The sequence below is a fragment of the Brachionichthys hirsutus genome, chromosome 12, assembly GCF_040956055.1.
Source record: "Brachionichthys hirsutus isolate HB-005 chromosome 12, CSIRO-AGI_Bhir_v1, whole genome shotgun sequence".
In the NCBI taxonomy this organism is placed as follows: Eukaryota; Metazoa; Chordata; class Actinopteri; order Lophiiformes; family Brachionichthyidae; genus Brachionichthys; species Brachionichthys hirsutus.
This window is the reverse complement of record NC_090908.1, coordinates 11,261,892-11,289,237: the sequence shown is the minus strand read 5'-3', so window position 1 is coordinate 11,289,237 and position 27,346 is coordinate 11,261,892. Positions and strand designations below refer to the sequence as shown.

Here is a 27,346-nt window from a genome sequence, read left to right as displayed (position 1 = left end):
CAGCATCGTATTCATTTCATTCTTTTTCTTCTTCACAGGATTCAGATTTTTTTGTGAGCCTCCGGTCGCTCCCAGCGGATACCCTCCCCCCCCCCCCTCCCCGCCCGAGGACATGCGCCTCCTGCCGATGTCCCCGCTCTTCCTCTGCCTCTGGTTGGTGCAGGGGAGCCGCTGTGACGGCAGCCTGCGGGACAGCGTGGAGGAGCTCCACGCCAGGTTCGCCGTCGGCCTCTACCAGGCGCTCGCGGAGACGGAGAACAGCTCCAACCTGATGGTGTCGCCGGTCAGCGTCGCCGCGTCTCTGGGGCTGCTGCAGCTCGGCGCCAGGGGCGACACGTTGGCTCAGCTGCAGCAGACGCTGGGATACGACGTGAACGGTGGGGGTTCAAATCCGTGGTTTCTGAGACGGAGTGGGGGCTAGCTCGCTCCTCGTGGGGCCAGAGGGAGGCTGTTGGTGTCCCTCAGGGCTGTTGGTACCAGGTGGCGTGGAGCGGTGCTGCTGCTGCTGGGTCCCCGCAGAGCACAGTGGTGTCTGGAGCCGTAATACCTGCCTCCACACCAGCGCTAATCTCATTAACCCCTCCTGCAGCTCGGCCCCCCCCCCCAGGGGTCGAGAGGTCAGGCCCTTTAATTACCAACAAACTGAGAGCAGGAGCTGCTGCTTCTGTTCCTCCACGATGTGAACTTGCGAGTCCCGCAGGAGGGGAGAGGACCGACGCTCGTCTGTCGACCGTTTCCATCAGGGGGAAACGAAACATCACAATCGCTCGTTATTGGATTAAATCTTATTGTTTTGTTCATAAATGTAAAGAACAGATACTCTGAAAAGGTCAAACCTTCTGAGCTGTCCTCTCGGTGTCCCATCAGCAGATGCCCACGTCCAACAAGTCCTGCTGCAGTCGCAGAGCGGCGTGGGCGACGCCAGCCGGGGGGCGCTGCTGCGCCAGACCTGCGCGCTGTTCGTAGAGAGCGGCGTCCAGCTCCTGACTGAATTCGTACAACGCGCGGCGGCCTGGGCCAACGCCAGCGTGGTGCGAACCAATGTCAGCCGGCCGGGCCTCAGTCGCAGTCCGGAGGGGGCGGGAAAGAATCGCAGTAAGAGCTTTGAACCGCAGCTGGAGCTCCGCCGATCAATAGCTGCACCGGTTGAAGATCTCAACCCTCCTGAGAGGAGTTTCAGATTGCAGCGCTGCTCTTCCCTCTTTGCCTCTTTAGATGACTCGACGCGTCTCCAGCCGGGAGGTAGCGGCGGGGAGTCGTCGGGTTCCGGCGAGGCCCCCCAGTCGGAAGCCCTCTGGTCGGGTCACCGGCTGCAGATGGCGCTGGTAAACACGGTGGCCTTCAGGGGCGTCTGGCAGAAACAGTTCCTGCTCAGCAACACCCTGAACCTGCCCTTCATCCTGTCTGACGGGAGCGCCGTCAAGGTGCCCATGATGCACCAGGCTACAGAGGTTAGCTTCGGTAAGAGATCCATCCGTCCATCCGTCCATCCAACCGTCCATCCATCCATCCATCCATCCATCCATCGTATATATTGAAAGAGAAGCAGTTTCCTCTCCTTCTTGTGTTGTAGACGACAATATGAAATGATGATCAATTCAGAACAAAGGCCAAATTAATTTGTAGATGAAGTTAAAAGTTGCTAGAACGTGTTGGTCCTGGCAGGTCAGCGTCACGCTGCCGTACTCGGGCTGCTCCCTGAGCCTTCAGGCTGTCCTCCATGAACTGGTAACTTTGCAGCTACCAGTCCTCACTCCAAACTGGACTCCAACCAGTTCTAAAGTCAAGTCCCGACAGGTCGAGCTGCTGGTAGCCATAAAGGCTGAACGTCACGGACAGGATTCGAACCTGTGCGGGGGAACCCCATTGGATTTCGAGTCCAACGCCTTAACCTCTCGGCCACCGTGACCCCGGGAAGAAGCACTTTTGACCTTTTTACAAGAAACATCCTTAGATTCCGTCATTTGAAGTGAGGGTCGATACTTTCGTACTTTTTGTGTCTCTCTGGTTTAAGGCGCTCATGAGCCAGTTGTCTGTTTTTAATCACTTTGCACAAAGTTGTTATTTTACAACTCTCTCTGTAAAATAGAGATCAAGAGAATCGTACGTCACGGACAGGATTCGAACCTGTGCGGGGAAACCCCATTGGATTTCGAGTCCAACGCCTTAACCTCTCGGCCACCGTGACACCCTCAGGTCCCGCCTCATTCACTTTGGAACCTGATAACACTTTTTTGTGTTGTATCCGAACAAGATGAAAGTATTCATCCAGAACCAGGATGTCGTGTATTGAATGTATTTGTCGATGAAGTTAAAAGTTGCTCGAATGTGTTTCTCTTCCTGGCAGGTCAGTTCAGGACGCCGTCCGGTCAGCGCTACGCCGTGCTGGCGCTGCCGTTCTCGGGCCGCTCCCTGAGCCTCCAGGTGGTCCTGCCCAGCGACAGGAAGACGCCGGTGTCCTCCCTGGAGTCCCAGCTCACCGCTCGCCAGCTGGCCTCCTGGGACTCCGGCCTGCGCAGAACCAAGATGGACGTCTTTCTACCCAGGTGAACGTCGCGGGCCCTGTTGCAGATCCTTCAGAGTCAGACGACGGAGCGTCTGTTTCATTTTTTTTTTATTTCAGCGGGCGGAAGATGATGTTGAAACGTTTCCTGCCTGCCCTTCACAGGTTCAGAATGCGGAACAAGTTCAACCTGAGGTCAGCGCTTCCCGCCATGGGCATCAGCGACGCCTTCAACCCAACAGCAGCTGATTTCACCGGAATATCAGGTTACTCAATTTCATTATCTAGAAACTATAACAGCGCTCTGTAGAGCTCAGAGCTCCGCCCAGCCAGAGCAATCCCACCACAACCTCCAAAAGGGTCACTGGAAATCAGTTAATCCCCACCTTATGGAAACACAGAACTACAGACGTGGACGAGCGATGGAGCCTTTGCTCAAGGACACCTTGGCAGTACCAAGGAGATGAAATGTGACCAGTCCACACTCCAAACTGGACTCGAAATCGTCAAGTTTGAGCTGCTGGTAGCCATAAAAGCCGAACGTCACGGACAGGATTCGAACCTGTGCGGGGAAACCCCATTGGATTTCAAGTCCAACGCCTTAACCTCTCGGCCACCGCGACTCCTCGGCGACATTTGACCCTTTTTTATGGGGGGGGGGTGTCAATTCTTTAGTACTTTTTGTGTTTGTTTTTTTATGATCATGACGTGAAACCAGAACATCCCCTCCTTCGCGTAGGCAACAAACTCAACGGGGTGGATCTTGGTTGTTGCTCCTGTAATCTGATTCTCCAGGTTTTCCCAGAATTAACCCGACGCAAGATAAAAAATGATCTCATTTCACCTGAGATTAGAAACAGTAATGGAGAACCATCCCGGCTGATAGTTTGTTTCCTGCTGCAGTGAAGGAGAGTCTTTATGTGTCTGATGTCTTCCATGAGGTGACGATAGACGTCACAGAGGACGGCACCAAAGCAGCCGCTGCTACAGGTAAGAAATGTCTCCATGATAATGACAGGAGTGGCATAGAATCATTCCTTTACTCAAAATAAAGGATTATGGGATAATGACATATTATTTCTGAACCCTCCAGCTATGGTTCTACTCAAACGATCCCGCGCTCCTGTGTTCAAGGCGGATCGGCCGTTCTTATTCCTTCTACGACCGATGAGCACAGGTATCTATTCGACTGTGGAGATGACGCGCATCAACAAATCAACCTTTTTGACTATTTGCAGGACAAAATATGTATTCTCATTGACACGTGAATTCTTCAATGATAATAAAGAGGGGGGCAGAAGAATGTGACCTCATCTTTTCTGTCCTCTGTTCCAGGATCCATCTTGTTCATGGGCCGAGTAATGAACCCAGCAGAACCAGAACACTGAGACCCAAACACGTCACACATGCTTTGAGCCCAATCTCACGACTGGTATTTATTTGTGGACCAATAAGAGGGTCCACGGACACTTCAGGAAGAGGGACAATTATTTTGTACATGTCTGTAAATAAAGTTTTAATACATATTTTTACACTCGGGGTGTTTTGCTCCTTTCTTTCATTGCTGCAAACAAAAGAAATGCTCTAAAAATGACAACAAACATGAATACAGAATAGTTTATTTACAAAGAATTTTACAGTGAAAAATAGAAACTTTATTCATGGAAATACGAAGAAAAAGATCATATACCAATACCATTCAACATTTTTCAAGTTGACGGCCTGATTTGGAACACAACGCTGACATTTTTACATGACTTACACTTACAGCATCAAAGGATTTACATGGCAAATGACTTCCTCTCTTGTCTGTTGTACAGGATATACAGTTTAATGGATTCTCACCAAAAAAAAGGTGAATTATTAAAACTATAAATCCTGTACATGAAAAGAAAAGAAAAGAAACGAAAGGATAAGAATAGAGGAAAATAAAATAAAATAAAATAAAAAGTGCTCTCAGGGTCTCGTGACGAGCCGGAAGTACTGTATAACGCACTTCCGTCCTCAGACTCCAGTCACAACGAGCACCAAGATGGCGAAGATCGCCAAAACGCACGAAGGTAAATTATTTGTTAAGAAACACAATTGCCTCATATTTCCTGTTATTTTTGATGAAGTTATATTTGTATAATTCTTTTGACAGTTCCTGTCCCATTGAGACGATTTACTCGCTAATCTGTTGTAGTAAAACGCGATGAGAAGCAGGCCCGCTGTTCGACGCAACGCGGGCCGCTCACGTAATGGCGCTGCCTGCTAGCTTCTCAGCTTGCTAGCTATCCAGCTAACATCCGCGTGGATTAATTTTACGTTTTAGCAGGGACATTTGAAATACAGCTTTACCGACAGTGGCTAAATTCACAAACAAGCGTTTTCAGGCGTGCGTTATCTTTCCACTTTAGTCTCTATACCCTCGAATCTGTTTTTTGAACGCCACCCGCAAGTCCGGCTTTCATTCGGCTAACCCAGTTAGCATACACGCTTACAATAAGGCTCGTAAGCGCTGTAGCATTTAGCGAGCGTGTTATTACGCTAAGCTGTTGTGCGTTTATATTTGTCACTATTATCAATATACCTTGTCAGGAATTTAGCCTTTCGTGGTCTGCGTTTCCTTTTGTTACTATGGAGATAGATGCGCTGTAATTACACATTTTACCCAACCGTTGTTATTCGCCACCGTAGATATCGAGGCCCAGATCCTGGAGATCCAGGGGATGAAGGCTACCCTTCTGGAGGAAGGAGACCAGGGAGTAGGCCTTGATTCCACTGGCTTTTACGACCAGGAGATCTACGGAGGCAGCGACAGCCGCTTCGCTGGTTATGTCACCTCTATTGCTGCCACTGAGCAGGAGGAAGTAAGTGTAATCCCAATCCAAGGCATGTCATTGATCCTGTTTTTTTGTTTGGTGCATGTGAGCTAGGATAGTTTTGCCATCTTGGCAAGGCTGCGAATCGACTCCTGTTTTTTTTTTTTCCCCCCCCCCCCCAGGAGGATGAAGAGGATTCGTCAACAAGCTTGTTGGGACAGAAGAAGCCCGGGTACCATGCCCCGGTGGCGATACTCAATGCTATTCCTCAGTCAGACGAACAAGTATGTAGTACTTTATGGTTTCCCAAATATTGTTGTCGTGTTATTTAATCTAATTTTGTAGTTCAAGAGTAGTTACAAATATATATGTTATACATGTTTGTGTATTGTTCCTCTTCACAGCTATTATTCTCAGTTTAGTAATCGGGTATACTTACTTTTCACATCCCATCTTTCGCAGTATGACCCCTTTGCAGAGCATCGCCCACAAAAGATTGCGGAGCGAGAAGATGAGTACAAAGCCCGGCGCCGACAGATGATCATCTCCCCCGAGCGTCTTGATCCTTTTGCAGACGGTAAATCTTTATTCAGCTATTTTTAATGTCTTTCCAATTTGCTCCCTGTTTTTTTTCCACGGTTCGCTTTTGTGTCTCCCATGACTGCCAGAGATTTCACGCCGTTAGCTTGTCTGATTAACCTTTCGACCACGACGCGATGGTTTGCTTCCCAGTCTCGATGCCTTCCCTGTAGTTTCTCCTTCACGTCCAGGAATATTTTGAACCTCATCTTCCTGTGACGGGAATGTTTATCCAACTTTGCCACAAATGTATGAATAAATGGGCTCGTATATTCCCCCCACTCTATTTCATTTTGTGAAATATTGTTATGAATTTCAGAGTGAAGTTATTCTTTATCCCAATATGCGCAGTAAAATGAAACTGATTGAAGGGTTGCTATGCTTTTCGGTGGGAAGCGGTTGGGTGTTCACCGGGATAATTCACCTGACAAACGTGGGTTGCAGGCGGGTTGTCTGTGAGTCGAAGGGTTAACAGTCTGGTGGGAAATTGCAGGTTCTTGCTCTTCTTGCATACGAGGATGATAAATGAAGGTTTGAGGGTTAGGTGGGTTTGTTTACTCAAAGGGTGAGTTTTTGGGCGCTTTCACGCCTAAACCTCGGTTTGGAGTGAGAGGTTTGAAAGCGCCCCCAGGTCCTAAAGGCAAGGCAGCTCAGAAATAAAACTACTAAATATCCTCAGCGCTATAAAATAAATTAATTAGTTTTATTCATCTTGACAGATTTTGCTTGATGGATATGAAAAGGTCAAGGAAAAACTTGTTACTTCTTCTTCTACACAACTTTCATAATTTAACAAAGATTATGTTCCTGGAAATGACACTAAGAGTAGAAATGAGAGTATTTAGGTTTTATCAACTGTTTCCTGCCGCTGAGCTAAAGGGGCCTGAATGCTCCAGGTTAGGTAGGGCCTGTCTAAAGCCTGCATGTAGAGAGAGCACGTTGTACAAAGTTGTTGTGTAAATATATTCCTATTTTACAACTCTCTCTGTAAAATAGAAATATGTTATCAAGAAATTTGTGTGCCGCAATACCACAGGCCCATACTAACTGTCCTTAATTTCTCTCCTACAGCAGTACTGCTTTGCCAGTCCTGTACTGCACTCTGTTAAGGGCGCAGCAACTCCTCCTGTGTAGGTTATGGGGATCACAGAGAACATATGCACTTGTCAGTTTGGTCAGGTCCACTGGCTGCTTGTTTGGGGCCCAGCTACAGCAAATGTTTTAATTTTTTAATTTTTTTTTATACGACTTATCAAAGTCCGAGAAATTTAAAACACATTTTCTGTACATTCAAAAAGAGAAAATGAAAATTTTGACCGACTTTTTCTCATTTTTTTTCCAGTTGCGTTTGTCCTGAAAACAATTCAAGAGTTAAGTTTATGAACAAAATCCAGTGCTATCATGAGACGCTGTAAACCCTAGCGCTACCCTCAGAGTCTTCCCATCAGTTTTATGACTGAGATTCTGGACCCTGGAGTCATTAAAAAGCTTTTTTTTTTTTATTGTTTTGTTTCATGCCCCCAGGAAGGTCATTTTGTTTTTTGAGTGCCGTAGATCAATGCAACACAGGTGGTATACTGTTGTGTGTGTGACTTCAAACCCTTTTCCAAAGTGTTACTAATGGTAAAGAGACATTTTCTAGGCTTCTTTTCTGCCGGTTGAAGTCTGACTGCAGAAGACCCGTGGCACTGAAAGTGTACGTATTCTGAGGAGCTCGGCCCGGGACCCCCCCTGCATCCGTGATGGCGTATAACTTCTTAATCCACTTAAAGAAAGCACCGCAACCTCAGCTCCTTCTCTACGTATCTGCTTGTATTTCATTAGACTGCTATGACCGTATCCAAGAGAGACCAGTGTGCTGAATATTTGTAATTTATTGAAGATAGGTACGTAAGTTTAGCGTGTTGGTAACGAGTCAGGACTAGCTGGCTGTGTTTGTTGCTTGCTGTGTGAGAAACGTGGGGCCGTGAAACTGATGAGGAATCCGATGTTCTTGTTGGTGCTCTGTCGCGCAGGGGGCAAAACGCCGGACCCCAAGATGCAAGTCAGGTCGTACGTGGACGTCATGTTGGAGCAGAACCTGTCCAAGGAGGAGGTGGGCAGCGGACCTTGGGCCGAGTGAGAGTCCCGCGCTGGAACGTTTGCCGGGTCCTGACGTTTGTGCGTTTTTTTATTTTCCGCCCGCAGAGAGAGATTCGTCTGCAGCTGGCAGAGAAGGCCAAGTCGGGGGACCTGAAAGCCGTCAACGGGTCTGCCGCCAGCCAAGCCGCCGCCAAACGCAAGCGCCGCTGGGACCAGACGGCCGATCAGACGCCGTCTAACTCCACGCCCAAAAAGATGTCCAGCTGGGACCAGGCCGACTCCTCCGCTGAGGTGAGGCCTCAGAAGGGATCGAAGTAGCCTGGCAATGAGGAGTCCAAACTAAAGTCGGACATTTTGTTCACCTCCTGATTTCTCGCAGACCCCGGGACACACTCCGGGACACACCCCGGCGCACACGCCGTCAAACAGCCGGTGGGACGAAACCCCCGGCCGCCCGAAAGGCAGCGAGACCCCGGGGGCCACTCCCAGTACCCGCATGTGGGACCCGACTCCCAGTCACACGCCCGCTGGCGCAGCCACCCCCGGCCGGGACACGCCCGGCCACGCCACGCCCGGCCACGGCGGGGCCACGGGGAGCGTCCGCAAGAACCGCTGGGACGAAACGCCGAAGACCGACAGGGAGACCCCGGGCCACGGCAGCGGCTGGGCCGAGACGCCGCGCACGGACAGAGGGGACGAGTCGGTGGGGGAGACGCCCACCCCGGGGGCCAGTAAGAGGAAATCTCGCTGGGACGAAACCCCCGCCAGTCAGATGGGCTCCTCCACGCCGCTGCTCACCCCGGGGAAGACTCCCATCGGGACGCCGGCCATGAACATGGCGACCCCGACACCGGGTCAGCTCGCCTTCAGCTGCTTCGTGTTTTGGGGATTGTCCGCCTTTTTGTCCCGGAAGGACTTCACGCCGCTTTTGTCTTCTGTTTGGCTTCAGGTCACCTGATGAGCATGACCCCCGAGCAGCTGCAGGCGTGGCGGTGGGAGAGGGAGATCGACGAGAGGAACCGGCCTCTCACCGACGAGGAGCTGGACGCCATGTTCCCGGAGGGATACAAGGTCCGCAGAGACGGACGGGAGCTAGCATGCTAAATTAGCTCATTTAGTAGCATCTACGGCGTTGACGGTGTCTTTCTCTCTCTCTCTCTCTCTCTCCGTAGGTCTTGCCTCCACCGGCAGGCTACGTGCCGATTCGCACTCCGGCTCGCAAGCTGTCGGCCACGCCCACTCCCATCGGCGGAATGACGGGCTTCCGCATGCAGCCGGAGGACCACACCACGAAGCAGATGAACGACCAGCCCTCCGGGAACCTGCCCTTCCTCAAACCCGACGACATCCAGTATTTCGACAAGCTGCTGGTGAGCTTCCCGCGCCGCAGGAAGTTCCTCCCGCGCGGCGCGCGCGATTGGTGCTGACGGGCGTGTCTCTCTCTCTCGGCTTCAGGTCGAGGTGGACGAGTCCACCTTGAGTCCGGAGGAGCAAAAAGAGAGGAAGATCATGAAGCTGCTCCTCAAGATCAAAAACGGGACTCCGCCCATGAGGAAGGTGGGTTGGGGTTACGTCGGCCGTCCGTTAGCGAGATGACTCAAAGTTCTGGAAATGTGCGGGAAATGTTGGACGGTCGCCGTGGAGACGATCAGAACCTGCCTTGAGCTGCGGCTGATCCCTCCTCTTCCTCCTCCTCCTCCTCCTCCTCCTCTTTCAGGCTGCCCTGCGTCAGATCACGGATAAAGCCCGTGAATTCGGAGCGGGTCCCCTGTTCAACCAGATCCTGCCGTTGCTCATGTCTCCCACCCTGGAGGACCAGGAGCGCCACCTGCTGGTGAAGGTCATAGACCGTATTCTCTACAAACTGGACGACCTGTCCGCCCGTACGTGCACAAGGTAAAGCGGCGGTTCGCCCCCGAGGAAGGAGACGCGCGCTGATTCGGGAGGATTGTGATTTTCTGGACTCATTGCCCCCCCGTCCAGATCCTGGTGGTGATCGAGCCGCTGCTGATTGACGAGGACTACTACGCCCGAGTCGAGGGCAGAGAGATCATCTCCAACCTGGCGAAGGTAAAGACGCGGATAATCGACCGCGCTGCGAACCTTTCTCGCCAGCTCGGCCGGTCCGTGGTCGTAGCGGGGCTAGCCGTTCGCTAGATCAAAGACCAACACGAGAGCTAGCTGGCCTGGCGTCAGCGCCGCGTCCGTTCTCAACCTGCACCCGTTGGTTACAGTCGTTCTGCTGTCGGGGGGGGGGGGTGGAAGCAACCCCCTCATATTTAACCCTCGTCTCTCCAGGCTGCCGGTCTGGCGACGATGATCTCCACGATGCGCCCCGACATCGACAACATGGACGAGTACGTCCGGAACACGACCGCCCGGGCCTTCGCCGTGGTCGCCTCGGCCCTCGGCATCCCCTCGCTCCTGCCCTTCCTCAAAGCCGTGTGCAAAAGCAAGAAGTCCTGGCAGGCGCGGCACACCGGCATCAAGATCGTGCAGCAGATCGCCATCCTCATGGGCTGCGCCATCCTGCCTCACCTCCGCAGCCTGGTGGAGATCATCGAGCACGGTCGGTCGCGCTCTCGGGCCGTCGGCCGGGCGATCTCGGGCGGGAGGCCTTTAACGTTTCCGTCTGTTTCCGATGATGCTCCAGGTCTGGTGGACGAGCAGCAGAAGGTGAGGACCATCAGCGCTCTGGCCATCGCCGCCCTGGCCGAGGCGGCGACGCCCTACGGCATCGAGTCCTTCGACTCGGTCCTGAAGCCGCTGTGGAAGGGAATCAGGCAGCACAGGGGAAAGGTGAGGGGTCGCCGCTGGGCTTCAAGCGTTTCCCGCCGCGCCCGTTACTCACCTCTCACCCCTCGCCTTTGATCTTTGGTCTCCAGGGTCTGGCGGCGTTCCTCAAGGCCATCGGGTACCTGATCCCGTTGATGGACGCCGAGTACGCAAACTACTACACCCGAGAAGTGATGCTGATTCTCATCAGAGAGTTCCAGTCCCCCGACGAGGAGATGAAAAAGATTGTGTTGAAGGTAACGTCCCTTCCTGGAGCGTCCTCTGACCCCGCCCCGGGAGACAGAGTCTCCGTGTTTCCGGCGCTGAGGTGAACGCTTCTCGTCGCAGGTGGTGAAGCAGTGCTGCGGCACCGACGGCGTGGAAGCCAACTACATCAAAACGGAGATCCTGCCTCCGTTCTTCAAGCACTTCTGGCAGCACCGGATGGCGCTGGACCGACGCAACTACAGACAGGTTAGCTAAACGCGGCCGCGTGTGTGCGAGTGTGTTGTGTGTAACGAGGAGGCTGACGCCGCTTTGCACGCCCCTCCTCCTCCCCCAGCTGGTGGACACCACGGTGGAGCTGGCCAACAAGGTGGGCGCCGCGGAGATCATCTCTCGCATCGTGGACGACCTGAAGGACGAGGCGGAGCAGTACCGGAAGATGGTGATGGAGACCATCGAGAAGATCATGGGCAACCTGGGCGCCGCCGACATCGACCACAAGCTGGAGGAGCAGCTGATCGACGGCATCCTGTACGCCTTCCAGGAACAGACCACGGAGGTGAGGCGCCGACCTTGCGGGACGTCCTCCCGCCCTCGTCCCCCCCCCCCCCCCCCCCTAACCTCGTCCGTCCGTCTCTCCTCCAGGACTCGGTGATGCTGAACGGCTTCGGCACGGTGGTGAACGCCCTCGGGAAGCGCGTGAAAGCCGTACCTGCCTCAGATCTGCGGCACGGTTCTGTGGCGGCTCAACAACAAGTCGGCCAAAGTCCGCCAGCAGGCGGCCGACCTGATCTCCGCACGGCCGTGGTCATGAAGACTTGCCAGGAGGTACGCTGGGAACATCCGACCCCCCCGACCCGCCCGCAGAGGAAACTGACCCCCGTCCCCCGCTGTGTCTCTGCAGGAGAAGCTGATGGGCCACTTGGGCGTCGTCCTGTACGAGTACCTGGGGGAGGAGTACCCCGAGGTGCTGGGCAGCATCCTGGGGGCCCTGAAGGCCATCGTCAACGTCATCGGTAAGAGTCGGGCGCCGTCGCGGCCCGACGGCCTCCGACAGGAACCTGCGTGACTATTGGACGATGACGCCTCCCATTACAGGCATGCACAAGATGACTCCGCCCATCAAGGACCTGCTTCCTCGTTTGACTCCCATCCTGAAGAACAGACACGAGAAGGTGCAGGAGAACTGCATCGACCTGGTGGGCAGGATCGCAGACAGGTCGGTGGGGGGGGAGGGGGGTGTGTGTCGGTCTCTGAGGGGCGGGGCTTGTTCCTAACGGCGCCCGTCCTATTTCAGGGGTGCTGAATACGTGTCGGCCCGGGAGTGGATGAGGATTTGCTTCGAGCTGCTGGAGCTGCTCAAGGCTCACAAGAAAGCCATCCGGCGAGCGACCGTCAACACGTTCGGCTACATCGCCAAGGCGATCGGGTAAGGGGCGGGGCTTCTCTTCTTCGTACCTTTCTGAAGGTGCGCTCCGTAACGTGACACTGTCCCCCCCCCCCCTCCAGCCCCCACGACGTCTTGGCCACGCTGCTCAACAACCTGAAGGTGCAGGAGCGCCAGAACCGAGTGTGCACGACGGTGGCCATCGCCATCGTCGCCGAGACGTGCTCGCCGTTCACCGTGCTGCCGGCGCTGATGAACGAGTACCGGGTCCCCGAGCTCAACGTGCAGAACGGCGTGCTCAAGTCCCTCTCCTTCCTGTTCGAGTACATCGGGGAAATGGGCAAAGACTACATCTACGCCGTCACGCCGCTGCTCGAGGACGCGCTGATGGACAGGTGGGGAGACGCCGCCGCCGCTCTCGACGCCGCTCTAGATTGGACCTTTTTAATCACCTTTCTGGGGGGGGCGTGGCACCGTCCTGCAGAGACCTGGTCCACAGACAGACGGCCAGCGCCGTGGTGCAGCACATGTCCCTGGGCGTCTACGGCTTCGGCTGCGAGGACTCCCTCAACCACCTGCTGAACTACGTGTGGCCCAACGTGTTCGAGACGTCGCCTCACGTGATCCAGGCCGTCATGGGCGCCCTGGAGGGCCTGCGGGTCGCCATCGGGCCGTGCCGCATGCTGCAGTACTGCCTACAGGTAAACCCAGAACGGCCCCGTTAGCCGCTAGAGCGACAGTAAGAGGCGGGAACCACGTGTGACCCCCCCCCCTCTCCGTCCAGGGTCTGTTCCACCCGGCCAGGAAGGTGCGAGACGTCTACTGGAAGATCTACAACTCCATCTACATCGGCTCGCAGGACGCGCTCATCGGCCATTACCCGCAGGTCTACAACGACGAGAAGAACATCTACGTCCGCTACGAGCTGGATTACGTCTTGTAAATAGAAATGTATGTCGTCGTCGTCCCCCCCCGTCCCCCCCCCCCCGCTTTGCCTTCTTAACGCGGTCCGTTGAGCCTGAAGCTAGAATGAGCATGACAGTAGGAGTCGGAATCTTAATTTGGTTTCTGTTGTGAGTTCGGCCTCGACTGAAGTCGTTGTTTTAAATACTCGTGGTTTTTTTCGTGTGTATTGATAGTCATCTGCAGCGGCTGCCCCCCCCCCCCCCCCGCACACACGCCCACACACCACCTTCCTCTTCCTCCTCCTCGTTTCGGACCCCTGTTCTTACTGGATTGTTGCTTTATTTAACAATAAAACAATTGTGTAAAAAAATTTACATTTCAGTGTATCGGTGGAATAGAATTTTGTACAAATGAAAATTGTAAATTTGAAACAATTTGAAGATTAAAGCCAAAATTGAGAGTAGATCGTTTATCGGGACCAGACCTGAAACCGAGCAACAGCTAATTTCCTTCCATGTTTTAATCGACTTATTTCTAGGATGATCAAACATTCAGTTTATTTTCATTCATACTGTGTGGAAATGGAAGTAGAAACCAGAAAAACATTTTAAGCATTAAAATTGATGTTAACAGAAGTATAATGTTTTAAAAACTGGCTTCATCTCGCTGTAATAAAAACGCCATTATAAATTAAAGAATCGTGAAGGCACCGTTTGGCCTGTCTGTCTCAGAATGGGTAGAAATCAGCTCTTTAAAACTCCGTCTGGAGGCTCTCAACATTCTGCCTGGAGCCAATACAAGGTTCAAGGTTCTAGTTTATCATTCTAAAGTCATTAAATATAAAAAAATTTATGCCTATTGGTCTGAAGGCATGAAGGTGTAGTTTGAATCTTGTCCACTAGAGGGCAGCCACGGGTTCATGTAAAATTAGCTTGAGTGTGTGTGAAATCAGTTACATAACAGCGTTCGAGGGAAGCGTCACCATGGTAATGAGAGCGGTAACAACCCGTTCACTACCAGAACGGAGCGGTTCCGTTTCCCAGCTCCAGCTAATGGAGGCTCCGAGTGGCCGAAGCCTTCAAACCGCTTCTGGATCAATAACTCGCTCAGAGGCAGCCGGTGATCATGTGATGTAGGCCGAAGGACTGCTCCTCCTCATCATCATCATCATCAACCGAGCCCTGCTGCAGCGGCCTGGCTGAGAACATGACCCGATTGGCCGGTGATAATTTACCATGAAATCTATCAAAGGGATCGGAGGAGTGTGACTCAGAGACCAGCCGGTCAGCTGACTGCCTGCATCAGAACGTGTGTGTGTGTGTGTGTGAGATTATAACACACAGCAGGACTATCAGTGAAGCAGGAAGGACCGTTTATTGTACCCAGTACAGATTAGAATAAACTCAGTAAGGAAGTAAAGCCTGTACAAGTGCAGAGGCAGACCCCCCCCCCCCCCCCCCCCTGCAGGAGCGTCATAGGAATCAACACGGTGTCTCGGGTACGCGTCTATGAGGGCAGGAACAATACAGCGTTTACATTAAAAACAAAAACAAAAGCAGCTTCATAGCAAAAATTATATACTTTATAAAGTTCGTCAGAAATAGGCAAAGAACACAACAGAATATCACAAATGTCTTTTCTTGTCAAAGACGGTAAAGCGGACACTAGTGGGCGGAGTCGGGGGCGTCGCACCATGCAAATGAGGAGAGCGAGTCCCCGCGGGGCTGGAGGAGAGTCACCCCCCCCCCCCCAAGTCTGATTATTTTTTGCTGCATGCAACTCGCTGATGCTCCGGCCATCCTGGTGCATCAGAGACGCAAGAAACGTCGCCACGGAAACGCATCCCAGACAGGAAAAACCCAAAACCGTTTTATGATACAGAAGGTGGTTTACGGATCGTCGGAACCCTCGGGGGTGGGGGTCATTTGTTATGTGGAATCCCTTTTGAAATGGAGGAGAAAAGGGGGGGGCGAAGTGACTAAGGGGAGGAGTTTGCTGTGTTAACGTCGTCTCGTAAAGACAGGCCACGCCCCAGAACCCCGAGCACGCTCGGGTCAAACTGATCGGCCCGCCCACAGAAAACGCACTGACGACGGGTGTTGTCGTTTTTTCTCAGTCCATCTTTGCAAACTGAAGCCCTTTTTGTCCAATAAGATGGCGACAGGGGGGGGGGGAGGAGGATGTGGGCGGAGTTTAGAGTTAGTATTCTTAGTGTTTCTTTACTCTCGGTCATTTGATTGTTTTTAAGAAAAGCAGATTGTCACAAAGCAATGGCGGGGGGGGGGGGGGTCCAATCCGTGCTGGTGCTGTGTGATCTTGCTTTTTTTGGTTTCCATGGCAACATTGTCGTACTTTTGTAGGCTTGTAAGCTACGGAGATCGGATTCTTCTCACTGGTTCTCACGCGGTTTCACGGGGGTCTTCCTCAGAGAAAAGGGGGCGGAGCATGTCTCTTCTTCTTCTTCTCCCCGTCCATCAGTTCCCGCTCTGGGATTCAGAGAGCGGGCATCGAGAGTTTTTATTTTCAGGACCCCGCCAGCCACGTTAGTATCCGTAGCCGTCCGGGTAGAGCAAGCCCACCACGCACTGCTCCCCGCCTCCAGCAGGTAGGGGGCGCCGTCGTCGTAGTGCGTGAGGGGCACCGTGTCTTCGTCCGGGTCCACCTTCAGGTTGGGCCTGTGGTTGTCTGGGAACGCCATGGAGAACAGGGGCCTCGGGGTCGCAACGAACTTGTACACGTACCTCTCCCAGGCCACCTGCGGGACGAGACGGGGGGGGACACGTCAGGACCGGGACCGTCTGTCCAACGGGGGGGGGACGGGGACGCACTAGCCGGAGGAAGAGGAACAAAAAGGGTGGCCGTGCCTTTACCTTCTGCATGATGCCTTCTCGTAGTAGTAGCGCAGCGAGCGGCTCAGCTTGTCGTAGTTCATGGCCGGGCGGTTCTTCTGGATCCCCCAGCGCCGAGCAACCTGAAGCGCGGCGACGGCTACGGTTAGCGTCGGCTATCATCATCATCATCATCATCATCATCATCATCGTCGTCTCGACTCACCTCTTCCGGCTCGATCAGCTTGAACTCCATCCCGCGGCCGGTCCATGCTATGAAGTGGATGTTGGCCGGGTCGTCCAATAAGGTGACCAGGAACTGCCACAGCTGCAGGGAGCCCCGGCGCTGATAGGGGGGTCCGTCCCGATAGACGGAGGACGGTTCCTGTTTGACTTTACCTGAGAGCGGGACAGACGTTGAAAAAAAACGTCCGTCCCTCCTCCGCGGAGGGACGGACGGACGGCGCCGGACGAGATCCGTCTTACCTTCCAACCGTTCAGGGACGACGCAGGCGTCGTCGAAATACAGGTGAGGGTCTCTGTCGAAGGAGAAGCCTGGAAGAGGAAGGACACGCCCGTCACGCCTCGGCGGACCCGCCCCCCCCCCACGCAGGCGACCAATCACGGCACACGTTTAAAAAAAAAAAAAAGGATGAAGATCTGAACTTACTTTCATGGTTATTCTGGTAGAAGCTCCCCGCTCGCCCAAACGATGACTGACAGTTAGGCACTTCTGTAAGAGGGGGGGGGGATTAGACCAGACGCATCCTCGTATCAAACGTGGGATAACATCAAAAGCACGAAAAACAAAACAGGCGCAGCCGGAAGATATATTTGGATCGATGCCGATGCCCCCCCCCCCCCGCCCCGCATGTAAGTAAGATTAGCACCATGACAATCAAGCTACAACCGTCCTCCCTCCCCAAGGAGAGGCCGGACGGCGTCTCTACGCATCCAGGCCCGGTGCATTATGGGAGCGTTGGATGAGACGCAACGACAGAGTCAACAAGGGTGCGCCGGATATGCCCCCCCCCCTCCGCCCGCCCAGAGACGCTGTGACGTGCGTATTTAAAAAAGGCCATAAGAAGCTAAGAGGATTTGCCATTACGTCACCGCCCCCCCCCCAGCCCCCCCCAGGCCAGCAGGCAGATAAGAACGAGGCCGTTTCAGGACGTTGAAGCATCGGAGCGAAACAGCTGGCCGCGTGGGCGGGAGGACCAAACGGCGGCCATGTTTGACGAGGCCGCCGCCATCTTTATAAACAGCGACGATTCGGCTTCGAGTCGCCACCGCCGGCGCGTTTGTGGGAGGAGCTCCGGCGCACTCGGGCCTCTGGCTGCGTGTTATAACTCACGGGCGGGTGTTATAACCAAACACTGCTGCCCCCCCCCCCCCCTCACCAGAGTCGAAGCAGAAGTCGCGCGGCTCCTGCTTGATGGCCATCGGGTGGAAAGCAGCCCGACACGGGGGGGCCATGATGGGGGCGCCCTGCTCGGCGTATCGGGGGTCAACGAGCTCTTGCTTGAAGCCCCCCCGGGGGGCGCGGCTACCAGCGGCTCCGACATCTGCCGGTGGTACGGCGGGCGGCTGCTGCTGCTGCTGCTGTCGGCGGGCCGGGGCAGGAAGTGGGGGCGGGGTTGCCCCTCTGACGGGGGGAAGGGGAGACACGGTTCTGACATCTGCCTCTGGAATCTACGGAGAGGGGGGGGGGGGCAAGGAAAAGCTGACCAAGTCCGTCCCACAAAACCCGAGCCCCCGAAGCGAACGCCTCCGACCGCTCACCTGTGCTCAGGCGCGAAGCCGTTCGCATCCTGGCCAACGGGCGTACGAGGAACGGCGAAGGGCGGGCCGGTTAAAGGCGGCCGAACCCGGGGGCGAGGAGGGGGCGTGTTCCCACTCAGCGGGCGTGTCCCCGCCGAGCCGCAGGGAGAGACCGGCGTCGTCGACGGCGGCGTCGACGGCTCGAACCCGGGCGTGGGCTTCCTGTCGCAGGCACTGTGGAAGAAGAGGCGGGGCCCGTTGAGAATCCCTTCGTCGCCACGGAGACAACAAACAAATCCGGGCGTTGAGAGACAGACCTGTAGCTGTAAAGGCACTTTTCGCCGTAGGACGTAGGACTCCCGTCCCGGCGGCAGGGGGACAGCGCCCCGGAGGGGGACAGCTCTCGTTTGACCTTCGCCGGCGGCGGCCCATGAAACATCACTGGAGACGAGAGAGACGCGCTCGTCTTTACCGCGTTAGGGGACAAGTGGACAAGTGGACAGTGTCCGTCTTCCCTCAACCGACAGAGGCACTTTGCGGCAGCTTATCGTCGGCGTAACGACCGTCTCCGTCCGCCGCCGCCGGGCGGGGGTGGGGGGGGGGGGGTCATAAAAGGCTCCTCTGAACATACAAACACGTCCCTCAGCAGCAGCCTGAAGGGACGGGTGGAGACAAACGGGACGCTGCGCGGAGCCCGTTGCACTGGAATCCAGCCCGAGTGCGGGAAAGTGTGAAATCAGATTAGGAGTCGGGCTCATGTGACGTCCCTCAAGATGGAGGGAGGGGGGGAGGGGGGGGTCCAGGAGACGGAGAACGGCGGTTTGTCCTCGCTGGGACGGAAGCCTTTTATTAAAAGCAGGACGGCCAGGAAGCGGGACAGAGAGGACGCGACGCGAGATCAGAACCACGAACGGATCGGACTCGGGTACTCACAGCTGTCCGACTGGAAATCCGGGACAAACTGCTCGTCATCGGGGACCTGGGCTGTGAAGACAGACAAAAGCAAAGTCAGTCAGAACAGGAGGGGGGGGGGGGGGGCCTCCTGTTTGATCCCGATCAAAACAGAAAAGATTAAAATGCAGGAAAACTCGGCTTACGGGAATGAAAACGACAAATAATGACTCAAACATCCGCTTTGAGAGCAGAAAGGTCTCCGGAATAGTCTCACCTTCTGCGATCCAGATCTCCTGCAGCTGGCTGAGGTCCTGGAAGAGTTCTGGAAGGAGTCGGTAAACGTTGGGTACAAGTTCCGAACAATCCGACGTCGCCATAGATACGCGAAGACGTTACCTTCCGTGTCCTGGGCCAGTTCCGTGTCCACGAACTTCCTCTTCCTGTCGCTCAGAGGCCTGCTGTGAGCGGGCTCCTCCTCCTCCTCCTCCTCCTCCTCCTCGTCCACGCGAGACGCGTGCTGTTGGGGGACAGACGAGACGCAGAGACATCGTCAGGTCCCGGCGCTCGCTCCGATTGGACGATAGAGGTTCGAGAAGTTCGTCTGTAAACGCGAGTCGCGTTTGTCCGATCCTGGCGTGTGTGTCCACTTACACTGGGCGGGACCATGAATGGGACTTGCTGGTCGTAGAATCCGTCCATGTTTCGAGGTGGGGGGGGGGGGGGCTTTAATGAAGGGAGGGGGGGGGTGTGCTCGGGTCACAGCGACAGGTTCTGATTCGCTGGGGAAACAAACAGTAGAAACTACTTTAATCATGCAGGAAGTAAAGCGGACAAACATGATTTTATTTTGAAGGGACAATTTGTTGTCTCATATTTGCACGGCTTTTGGGGCGAGCTGTGAAATAAATTTGGACTCAAAAAAACAACGGTTCAAAATGTTCTTTTCACGTCATTTCATTTAACGCAAGAAAAACGCAGACTTTATTAAGCTTGGCTATCCTGCGAAGGATAGAAATAAATGCTCATTTTTTACTTTGTTTGGTGTTTAATCCTTAAAAGCATTAAAAAAAAAAAAGGTAGAAAACATTCTAAATAAATATGAAGACGCGCTTTAGAATATTACAAAAGTTCTACAACACTATAAACAAAGACTTTAGATATCCGATGCTAACTTTGAGCAAAAGCGCTAACATTTTAGCAAACAACCCCCGTTTGTTTGAACTTCTACCGAAGATGAGGGGCCGGAGCTGGGGTTGGAAGATCACTCGACACCCCCCCTTCCACTCCACCTCTTCCCCACCCCCCCATTCCTCCCTTGTTTTTCTCAATGAAGTGAAACTCGACCCGTGTGGAAACACAGGGCAGGGGGGGGGGAGAGAGAGAAAAAAAGGTCCGTCCATTCATAAAAAAACAAACAGCCGCGAGCCTGTGTTGATGAGCGCGCGCCAGCGAGTGCGCAGATAAAAAGCAGTAAGCGAACAATCACAAACTAGCCTGAAGTCACGACGCATGGTTTTAGTTTAACGGAGATACAAATAGACGGAAAATGGTTGCCAAAGTAAATATCTTAAAAAAAAAAAAAAAAAAAAAAAAGATGGCGTAAGCGCTTGTACGTAGTTTACACGAACGACGGAGAAATACGGAGTCGTCAAATTATTTATTACGAACTAAGCATCGTAGCTTACCTTCTACGTGTACGTGGCTCCTCCGTTTAAAAAGAACGCGGTAGCTATATCCTGGAAAAAAAACAAAAAAACAACAACAACGTGTCGCTGCGTCGTGGATTCGTCCGCGGTAGAACGGAGCGACGTTCCAGCTCCGAGTAACAAAACTCGACTGAGCCTTTCTTTAATCGCCCGGTCGGTTTTGCACTGCGCGCGAGCGGTATATAGAAGCGGACGGTGATTGGTCAATCCAATCTGTCATTTAAGTGAGTAGCCAATGGCTCCCCTGATATTATAAATTATGCACGAGGCACAGTCTGGCCAATCACAGTGGCGAAGCAGATTGTTTTTTTTTTTTTTTTTTTTATGAATGGCTGGATTTCATTCATATTTTTTGTAACCATTAGTGTCAAGACTCGTTTCTTAAAGGGCCAGCTGCAGTGGAAATATACTAGGAGCTAAACCCTCCCTGGAGACTCGACGTCAGCGCCGAGATGACTTTCAGCACATGCCACTGATAGATTATTACACTAAGAGAACAAATTGTCTCATTATTGGCTTTGAGTCACCTCAAGGAATATTATTATGATCTAAATGCAAAGTAGATTTTAATGGAGGACTAATGGAACAGATGTTTCACAAGAAGCAAGGGAATGGCTGAGGATTAATACGGATAAAAAAAAACAAAAAAACACACACAAGTTAATGATGATAAATTTAATGGATTAAACACTTTAAATTGTACAGGTGTCTGCATCTAAATGTATTATAGGTGTTTATTTGCCGTTTATAAATCCGTTATAATATATGAATCCATTAAATACAAATAACTTGTATCCGGAAATATATTTACCAAAGTACAATAAGTACATACAGTAAAAAGAAAAATAAGAAAAAAGGATACAAATGATTTTACAACTGAATTTGCCTTCTTGAAGGTCCACAGGAAGCAAAAGCCGAGTCAGAGGGTCTCAACCAGTGACCGGGCTCCTACAGAGTTACCAATAAAGTTGAGTGAAAAACAGTTCAGTTGCTCTTTAACGGAGAATTTTAAAATATATCTCCAAAGTTCCAAAGTTCCATCGGTTCCCTCTTGACGACTCTCGAGATAATTTGTCCAGAAGATCAAGCATTGTTATGAAAAACACTGAAAAAAAGAGAAGACAGCTCCAACATTTAATGAGCTGCTCATGAACACACCCGTAGTAATGGAAGATGACCGTATGTGCCGTCTTCCTTTTACTCCGCTACGCTGCAGCGTCCTCAGATAGCTGGACGCTATTCCGTCGTTCACACGGCCTTGACGTTTGCGTTGTTTCCTTTTAGTCAGATAGAGTCCGCACCTGTCGGCATATTTTAGACGATGAACAAATGTTCTTTGTCTCCTCGTGTCCTTGTACCCCTCACTCACCCTTCCCTGACACCGTAGTTCAGCCACAAACACACACACACACACACACACACACACACACACACACACACCTCCCTTCGACACACTGAACTGTGTTTTAGTGAGTTCTGTAACTTGGCTTCATGTTGACTTACATTAGCTCTCTCTCCCTCTTCGTACAAAGATGAAAGCGTTAAATGACAGTTGTATTGAAGTTTTATTGAAAAAGAATTCCACAATCCTTTCTGCTGAGTTTCATGAAAATCCACGGAGCAGATTTTGCGTAATCCTGCAAATGATAAAAGGAACAAACTGATTGATTACCTTGAGCAACTAAAATCTCTCTTTTAATTGCTGTCCACTGTGTGGAGTATGCCTGCGAGCCGCAGAGGTCAAAGGTCATGACAAAAACGTTGCCATTACCGCTTCATACACTCCGTCACACAAACCCTAACCGTCCCTCGGAGTTCGAAACAAATCCAGTAGCTGGTATGAAATCGCTAATCCCTCTTAATCCCTGTGTGCACAATGCAGAGATTACGGGCCTACTGCAGAGGCAGCAATAGTAAGAACACACGCGGCGTCACACGGAGGGCAGGTCTATCTTTGCTCGCCGTTACACAGAGGTCTAAGGCCAGAAGACAACACAGATTGTCTTTCAAGGCATGGACTCCACTTGGAGACGTAGGACCAGCCGAGGACGCGTCTCTGCGAGGCCGCCTGCAGGGCCGCTTTGCCGGTGCGGATGTTGGTGGGTGGTCAACTCGGAGGCGTGTGGAGAGCGAGCACATCGTGTTACCGTTCTTACACTTTCCTTAAATAAATGGTGAAACGCTGCTTGTGATGCAAGCCTCTCTCTCTCTCTCTGGATGAAAGTGGGCGTCGTGCGGAGGCGGGACAAGATGTATTGCAACAGTCTCTTATTCCTTTCAAAGGCTGTAGGTTAATGTGATAGTGAGGTAATGGCTAAATCACCCTTTACCCCCCCCCCCCCAACACTAATCCTGGAATCTGTGAACCAGGAAGCTGCATCTTCCTCGCTGCAACGAAAGGTCTACCTCAGTCCCGAGGTCAAAAGGTGTCTGTAAAGGTAGCTGTAAAGACAAGATTTTGGTGCATCAGCATGTTCCCTAAAAACCAATAAAGAACTGCTTCACCCGATCACTGATATCAGACGCTAATCAATAACTTTTACTACCGATCTAGGTCACTCCAACATAATGTTATACTGCAGATTACACACAGGGTATATGGAAGGATTACATATTTCCAACCATTGATCAAACTATTAATTTGTCCACCTTGTTTCTGTCCGGGAGTCTCGGAACACATGACGGTTCCGCATGCAGTAGAATCAATGGATTCTGATAGGGGTCGGGGACAGGACCCGGATTCCTGGAAAGCCGATCACAGATTTCACACTACCCCCCCCCAATTCACAGATTTCTTTTTTTTTTTTTACTGGCACCATGTCTGCAAGGTTTCTTGATACCACGATTCTGCAACTTAAACCGATAAAATGAATTCCATGGAACTTCATTGATTTTTATTAACTATTATAAATTCTTGATGGATGTGTCGGTTCACGGGTGAGAACATGATAATTCAGCGTCTCGGCAGTCTGCCCTAGCTCGTAAATGTTTGTCAAAATGCACATTTGGAAAAGAGTTAAAGTGGAAAACGGTGCCTTTGGGAGCAGGATGCTCTGGAACTGGGGGACAAGATGTGACTTGCCTGCTATTAATAGCACTTTGGGAGATAATTCCTGCCTTGTTATCTTAGCAGCTGTGCTCCACAAGCCTCGCCAAAGGCAGGCTCTTCTGAAGCTCTGAGTTGTGTAACCACGCTTTCTTTTATTATCTCTTGTCTCGCTCCCATTCTTAATTCAATGCCTTCCCTTTTCTGATGATTTCTCTTTTTGTTCTGATTCTGCTGGCGCTGTCGGAAGATACCGCGGCACCGTTCAGAGCAGAACGGGTAAAGAGGCCATTGGAATGCTTCAGGAAACGGTGCTGCAAAAACCTTTTTCTGTTTTTTTTCCCAAGAGTTACTTGATTGGTTTCTTCATTGTTTGCTTTCTGGGTTAACTCAAAGAGACGAAGCAGACAACTCACTGCAATCAATAAAGTTTAAATGAAATAAAGTGTATCTTATTCTTAACAGCGAGACAGCAATTGCCACGACTTTTTGCAATATACTTTTTCAAGCTGCTTCCAGATGTTATGCTAAGCTAAGCCAATCTCTTCCTACAAGTGGGCCCCAGCTCTGTATTCAAAGCGAATAGTGACATTTTAATGCAGCCTTCAAAAAGAAAATATAAAAACGGTCAAACTGCCCCTCCAAAATGTATCTTATTTGAATTATCTATTTAATTTCTGCGTCATTTTTCTTGGTTATTGAATTTTGCTTCTCCGAATATGACATAAGAAACCCGCTAAAATAAAAAAAATTGATTCTATGTTAAAGCATAATAAGAGCGCCGAGCACGAAATGCGTGTTCATCCACGTCTGAAAATAGTCCCATACACGGAACATTTGCTGAAAACCACAGCAACCAACAGGTTTAGAGACTCTTGAAGAGTAAATAATCGGCAACCGGAAGCAGCAGACGGTTAAAATAGCGCCTGAAACTGTTTTCATGGGCTTTATTTCCTTATTTGTTACCACATACGTAATTATCCCTGACACCGTAATCAGACACCGCCTACCTTTGTTTGCCCAAAGGCGAGGGAAATGTCGGCAGGTTGGTCCATTAGCACGACGGCGGACGAACGCTGCGGCTAACTGAAGGTGCTTCATTTGACTGTCAGAGTGAAAATGATCTATATTTAAAACCTTCTAAATGTTTAAAGCGATCATTATCTTGACTTCGCTCCTCCGTCAAAGCAAATGTTTAAAGAGCAGGAAACACATTTTCATGCTGCTGGTCGACGATAGAAATAAAAAAGAATTCACCTGGGAGAGCTGGTTTCTTCTCTTTTAATGTAACCCCTCCCTGCATTTGTTGCACACAATCACAAACATGCTGTCAAAAAAAAGTGAGAAAGAAAAAAAGAAAAAAACACAACAAATAAATACATCTGATGATCGGTGCAGAAATCAGTTTGAACGGCGCGATCCACTCCGCCTCCGCTTTGTTCGCTCGCCTTTTTGTTTCAGCAGGCATGCGGTGATGTCATTTGACCTTTTAATAAAATATCCTAAACAAATATGTACACTTGATAAGACACCTAAAAGCATTCTTTCAATAAATTTAAAGGAACTGTAAACATGCACACTTGTCCCACCGAGTCGCCTCGGCGACCAGGCTCCATTCAGTCACAGCCGACCTGTTTCGTTTTTTTATCTCGCCGTCATTCGTGCTTTGCGGTGACACCTGTACACCGTTGTCCCGGTTACATGAATGTTGTTAAAAGTGAGGCTGCGGTGTTCATGGGGCCTGGACGTAAGCGGACCGACTCGGTGTGTTTTAAAGGGAAGCGTGGTCCGAAGGCATCGACGCCCGACCCGACAGTTTGACCCGTCCCACCGGCCTCCCGTTTTACATCAGCAGGGTGGCAAGGCAGTTTTCCACAAGTGTCTAACTCGCAGGTTTGAACCCGAAATCCTAGAGGATACGAGCGAGTGACAAAATAATCCCTACCGGAGGTCAATATATGTATTTTATCGTTGCGGGCTCTGGGTGGATCACACGTATTTATATATCTTCCATCCAGTTACAGCACGCTCTGTTTGTTTGTTTGGTTCTGGAAGTGGAACATTCAGGAGCTGTTTACATGGCAACCGTTTCGCCCCAAAGGCTTCTGTTGCGCTTTGGCTGTTTGTTTGCACGACAAATGCGAACTTCAGAAAACGGGTTCCACTGCGGACACTTTTCAAAAATCCTTTCGTGCAAACACGAGCAATGAAAGCAATCTTTGGGTATTTCTAATAAACCAACAACAATCGAGCTCCATCTGCAGACTCTGTTGAGTTTATAATATAGATTTACCGAATTGCGTTGATCTTCAGAAGATACACTGCCACCTACTGGCCTGGCATGCATACCACAAGCATTTTTGCAGATTTTTGCTGCGTAAACGCAGAACATTTTCAAAATGTAAAGACAAAACTTTATCAAAAACGGGTCTCGGTTCATGCCCATCAATCCGTTATCATGCTACATGTTAGCAGGACACTTAGCCTATGCTAATAATCCATGTAACTCATTGATTCTGGTCTACCTTCAAATGATGCACAAGTAGCCGAGTCGGATTCACGGCAAAAAACTAAAAAAAACTCCTGCACAAAGCTCTTAAAAAGTATCAGAGCAATGGGATTCTTTTGTCACACATTCCATCCATAACGTGCGTCTGCGTTTTCTTTCTTTTTTTTGAATGAGGAATCAGACAAACAAGTGGAAAAGTGCCTTCCAAGAGCCGGAACTCTGTTTGGAAATACTGACGAACCGGTCTAAGCTAAGATTTCCACATTAATAATAATAATGACGTATTAAAAACCCATTTGTGTGTGCAACATATGTGAGCTACACCTACATCCCAGAAACACACATACACGCCGTCTGCACGTATTGTATAATATAATTTGCCATATTGTGGATACAGTGATATGAATACATTCTCTATAAACACTGAACTAAGCTCCCATCTGTCAGCGTGATTCGTTGCCATCGTACGCTCATTTGGTGTCGGCAAACTGCACTTTGCACCAGGAGGATTTGCACTTTGACAGCGCATTTTGACATCGTGACTTGATGTTTGACACTGTAATAAGGCGTAGGGTTTCAGTGGAGGAGAGAGTCCCTCCCTGAAATAGAAAGATACATTTAGATCCTTTGTCAATGCTCCTTTAAATATAAACCCTGGGATCCGTTATGGGGATTCATTTCCATCTTTGACACGCTAGAAGTTGTAAGATTTTCAATTCTGATGATGGTGTTTGAGCACAAATTGGTTTCGTACAGGAAAGAAAAGGAACATAAAAAGACTCCATACAGATGACACGGCGTAATTCAACCCTCCAGAAGCCCAGAGGTCCGGTATTGATTCGTAAAGCTGCCATTTAAACCATTTTTTAACCTGAGGAAGGTGCACGATGCACCCACGCTGGTTCACCTCCCTCTAATGGGGAGCACGCTAACCCGTTAGCTTGGAGGCAACAGTGAAGATGGCAGCCTAAATCCAGTTGGGCTTCCAGACAATTGGACCACGCCCTGTGAGCTGGACGGCGTGGTTTTATGTTTATTTTTTTTCGGGCCAGTGATGATAAAAGGTTAAAATCCCTGCATGTTTCCACTCATTCCACCCCACTGTTCCATCAACCTACAAACGAAACCAGCCAATAATGGGTGAGGCTTTCCCACTGCTCTCAGCTGCATCGTCCCGCCGGTCTGTAGGGAAGTCCTGGAAGGAGTCATTTCATAATTCAGCCAGGATCTCACTCTATTTACAATCTGAACGTGCAAAGCAGCCACAAATACCATTCTAACGCTCTAAATCTTCCTCGTCACGCCATTTTAATCCTCCGTCCCTCCAACATCACCTCCTTT

At 51.2% G+C, this 27,346-nt stretch overlaps 3 protein-coding genes and 3 non-coding genes across 6 annotated transcripts; 2 read left to right on the top strand and 4 right to left on the bottom strand.

Moving 5' to 3' along the window:
- The first annotated feature begins 112 nt into the window (after nt 1-112).
- serpine3 (serpin peptidase inhibitor, clade E (nexin, plasminogen activator inhibitor type 1), member 3) lies at nt 113-3,891 on the top strand. Its single transcript, XM_068746599.1, has 8 exons — nt 113-377; nt 871-1,095; nt 1,216-1,461; nt 2,348-2,546; nt 2,669-2,769; nt 3,407-3,493; nt 3,597-3,680; nt 3,839-3,891. The coding sequence occupies exons 1-8, from the start codon at nt 113-115 to the stop codon at nt 3,889-3,891; spliced, it is 1,260 nt and encodes a 419-aa protein (XP_068602700.1).
- Nucleotides 1,828-1,909, bottom strand: trnas-cga (transfer RNA serine (anticodon CGA)). The gene has a single exon. It is a non-coding gene; the product is annotated as a tRNA-Ser (tRNA).
- Nucleotides 2,107-2,188, bottom strand: trnas-cga (transfer RNA serine (anticodon CGA)). The gene has a single exon. It is a non-coding gene; the product is annotated as a tRNA-Ser (tRNA).
- Nucleotides 3,045-3,126, bottom strand: trnas-uga (transfer RNA serine (anticodon UGA)). Its single transcript has one exon. It is a non-coding gene; the product is annotated as a tRNA-Ser (tRNA).
- A 605-nt stretch (nt 3,892-4,496) lies between the features above and the next one.
- On the top strand, nt 4,497-13,970 carry sf3b1 (splicing factor 3b, subunit 1). Its single transcript, XM_068746040.1, is given in 27 exon segments — nt 4,497-4,563; nt 5,183-5,355; nt 5,490-5,591; nt 5,770-5,884; nt 7,902-7,981; nt 8,074-8,259; nt 8,348-8,822; nt 8,918-9,039; nt 9,141-9,338; nt 9,424-9,525; nt 9,686-9,839; nt 9,842-9,864; nt 9,952-10,038; nt 10,267-10,537; nt 10,622-10,767; nt 10,854-11,000; nt 11,092-11,217; nt 11,306-11,527; nt 11,614-11,670; nt 11,672-11,759; nt 11,762-11,796; nt 11,873-11,984; nt 12,067-12,187; nt 12,266-12,397; nt 12,478-12,750; nt 12,840-13,056; nt 13,140-13,970. Coding segments are annotated over 27 exon segments (3,951 nt in total). The 5' UTR covers nt 4,497-4,535; the 3' UTR covers nt 13,299-13,970.
- A 1,696-nt stretch (nt 13,971-15,666) lies between these two features.
- etv5a (ETS variant transcription factor 5a) lies at nt 15,667-20,571 on the bottom strand. The gene is given in 16 exon segments (XM_068746097.1): nt 15,667-15,860; nt 15,863-16,016; nt 16,126-16,148; nt 16,151-16,232; nt 16,316-16,488; nt 16,576-16,644; nt 16,760-16,822; nt 17,490-17,622; nt 17,625-17,781; nt 17,872-18,084; nt 18,168-18,291; nt 18,784-18,834; nt 19,019-19,066; nt 19,141-19,237; nt 19,396-19,523; nt 20,430-20,571. Coding segments are annotated over 15 exon segments (1,491 nt in total). The 5' UTR covers nt 19,444-19,523; nt 20,430-20,571; the 3' UTR covers nt 15,667-15,804.
- Nucleotides 20,572-27,346: the final 6,775 nt, after the last annotated feature.

Excerpts from the sequence above, each read along its gene's own strand:
- serpine3 (XM_068746599.1), top strand. The coding sequence starts at position 113 with ATGCGCCTCCTGCCGATGTCCCCGCTCTTCCTCTGCCTCTGGTTGGTG. Across the intron at positions 3,494-3,596 it reads CAAAGCAGCCGCTGCTACAG|CTATGGTTCTACTCAAACGA; the intron begins GTAAGAAATGTC and ends TGAACCCTCCAG. Across the intron at positions 3,681-3,838 it reads TCTACGACCGATGAGCACAG|GATCCATCTTGTTCATGGGC; the intron begins GTATCTATTCGA and ends CCTCTGTTCCAG.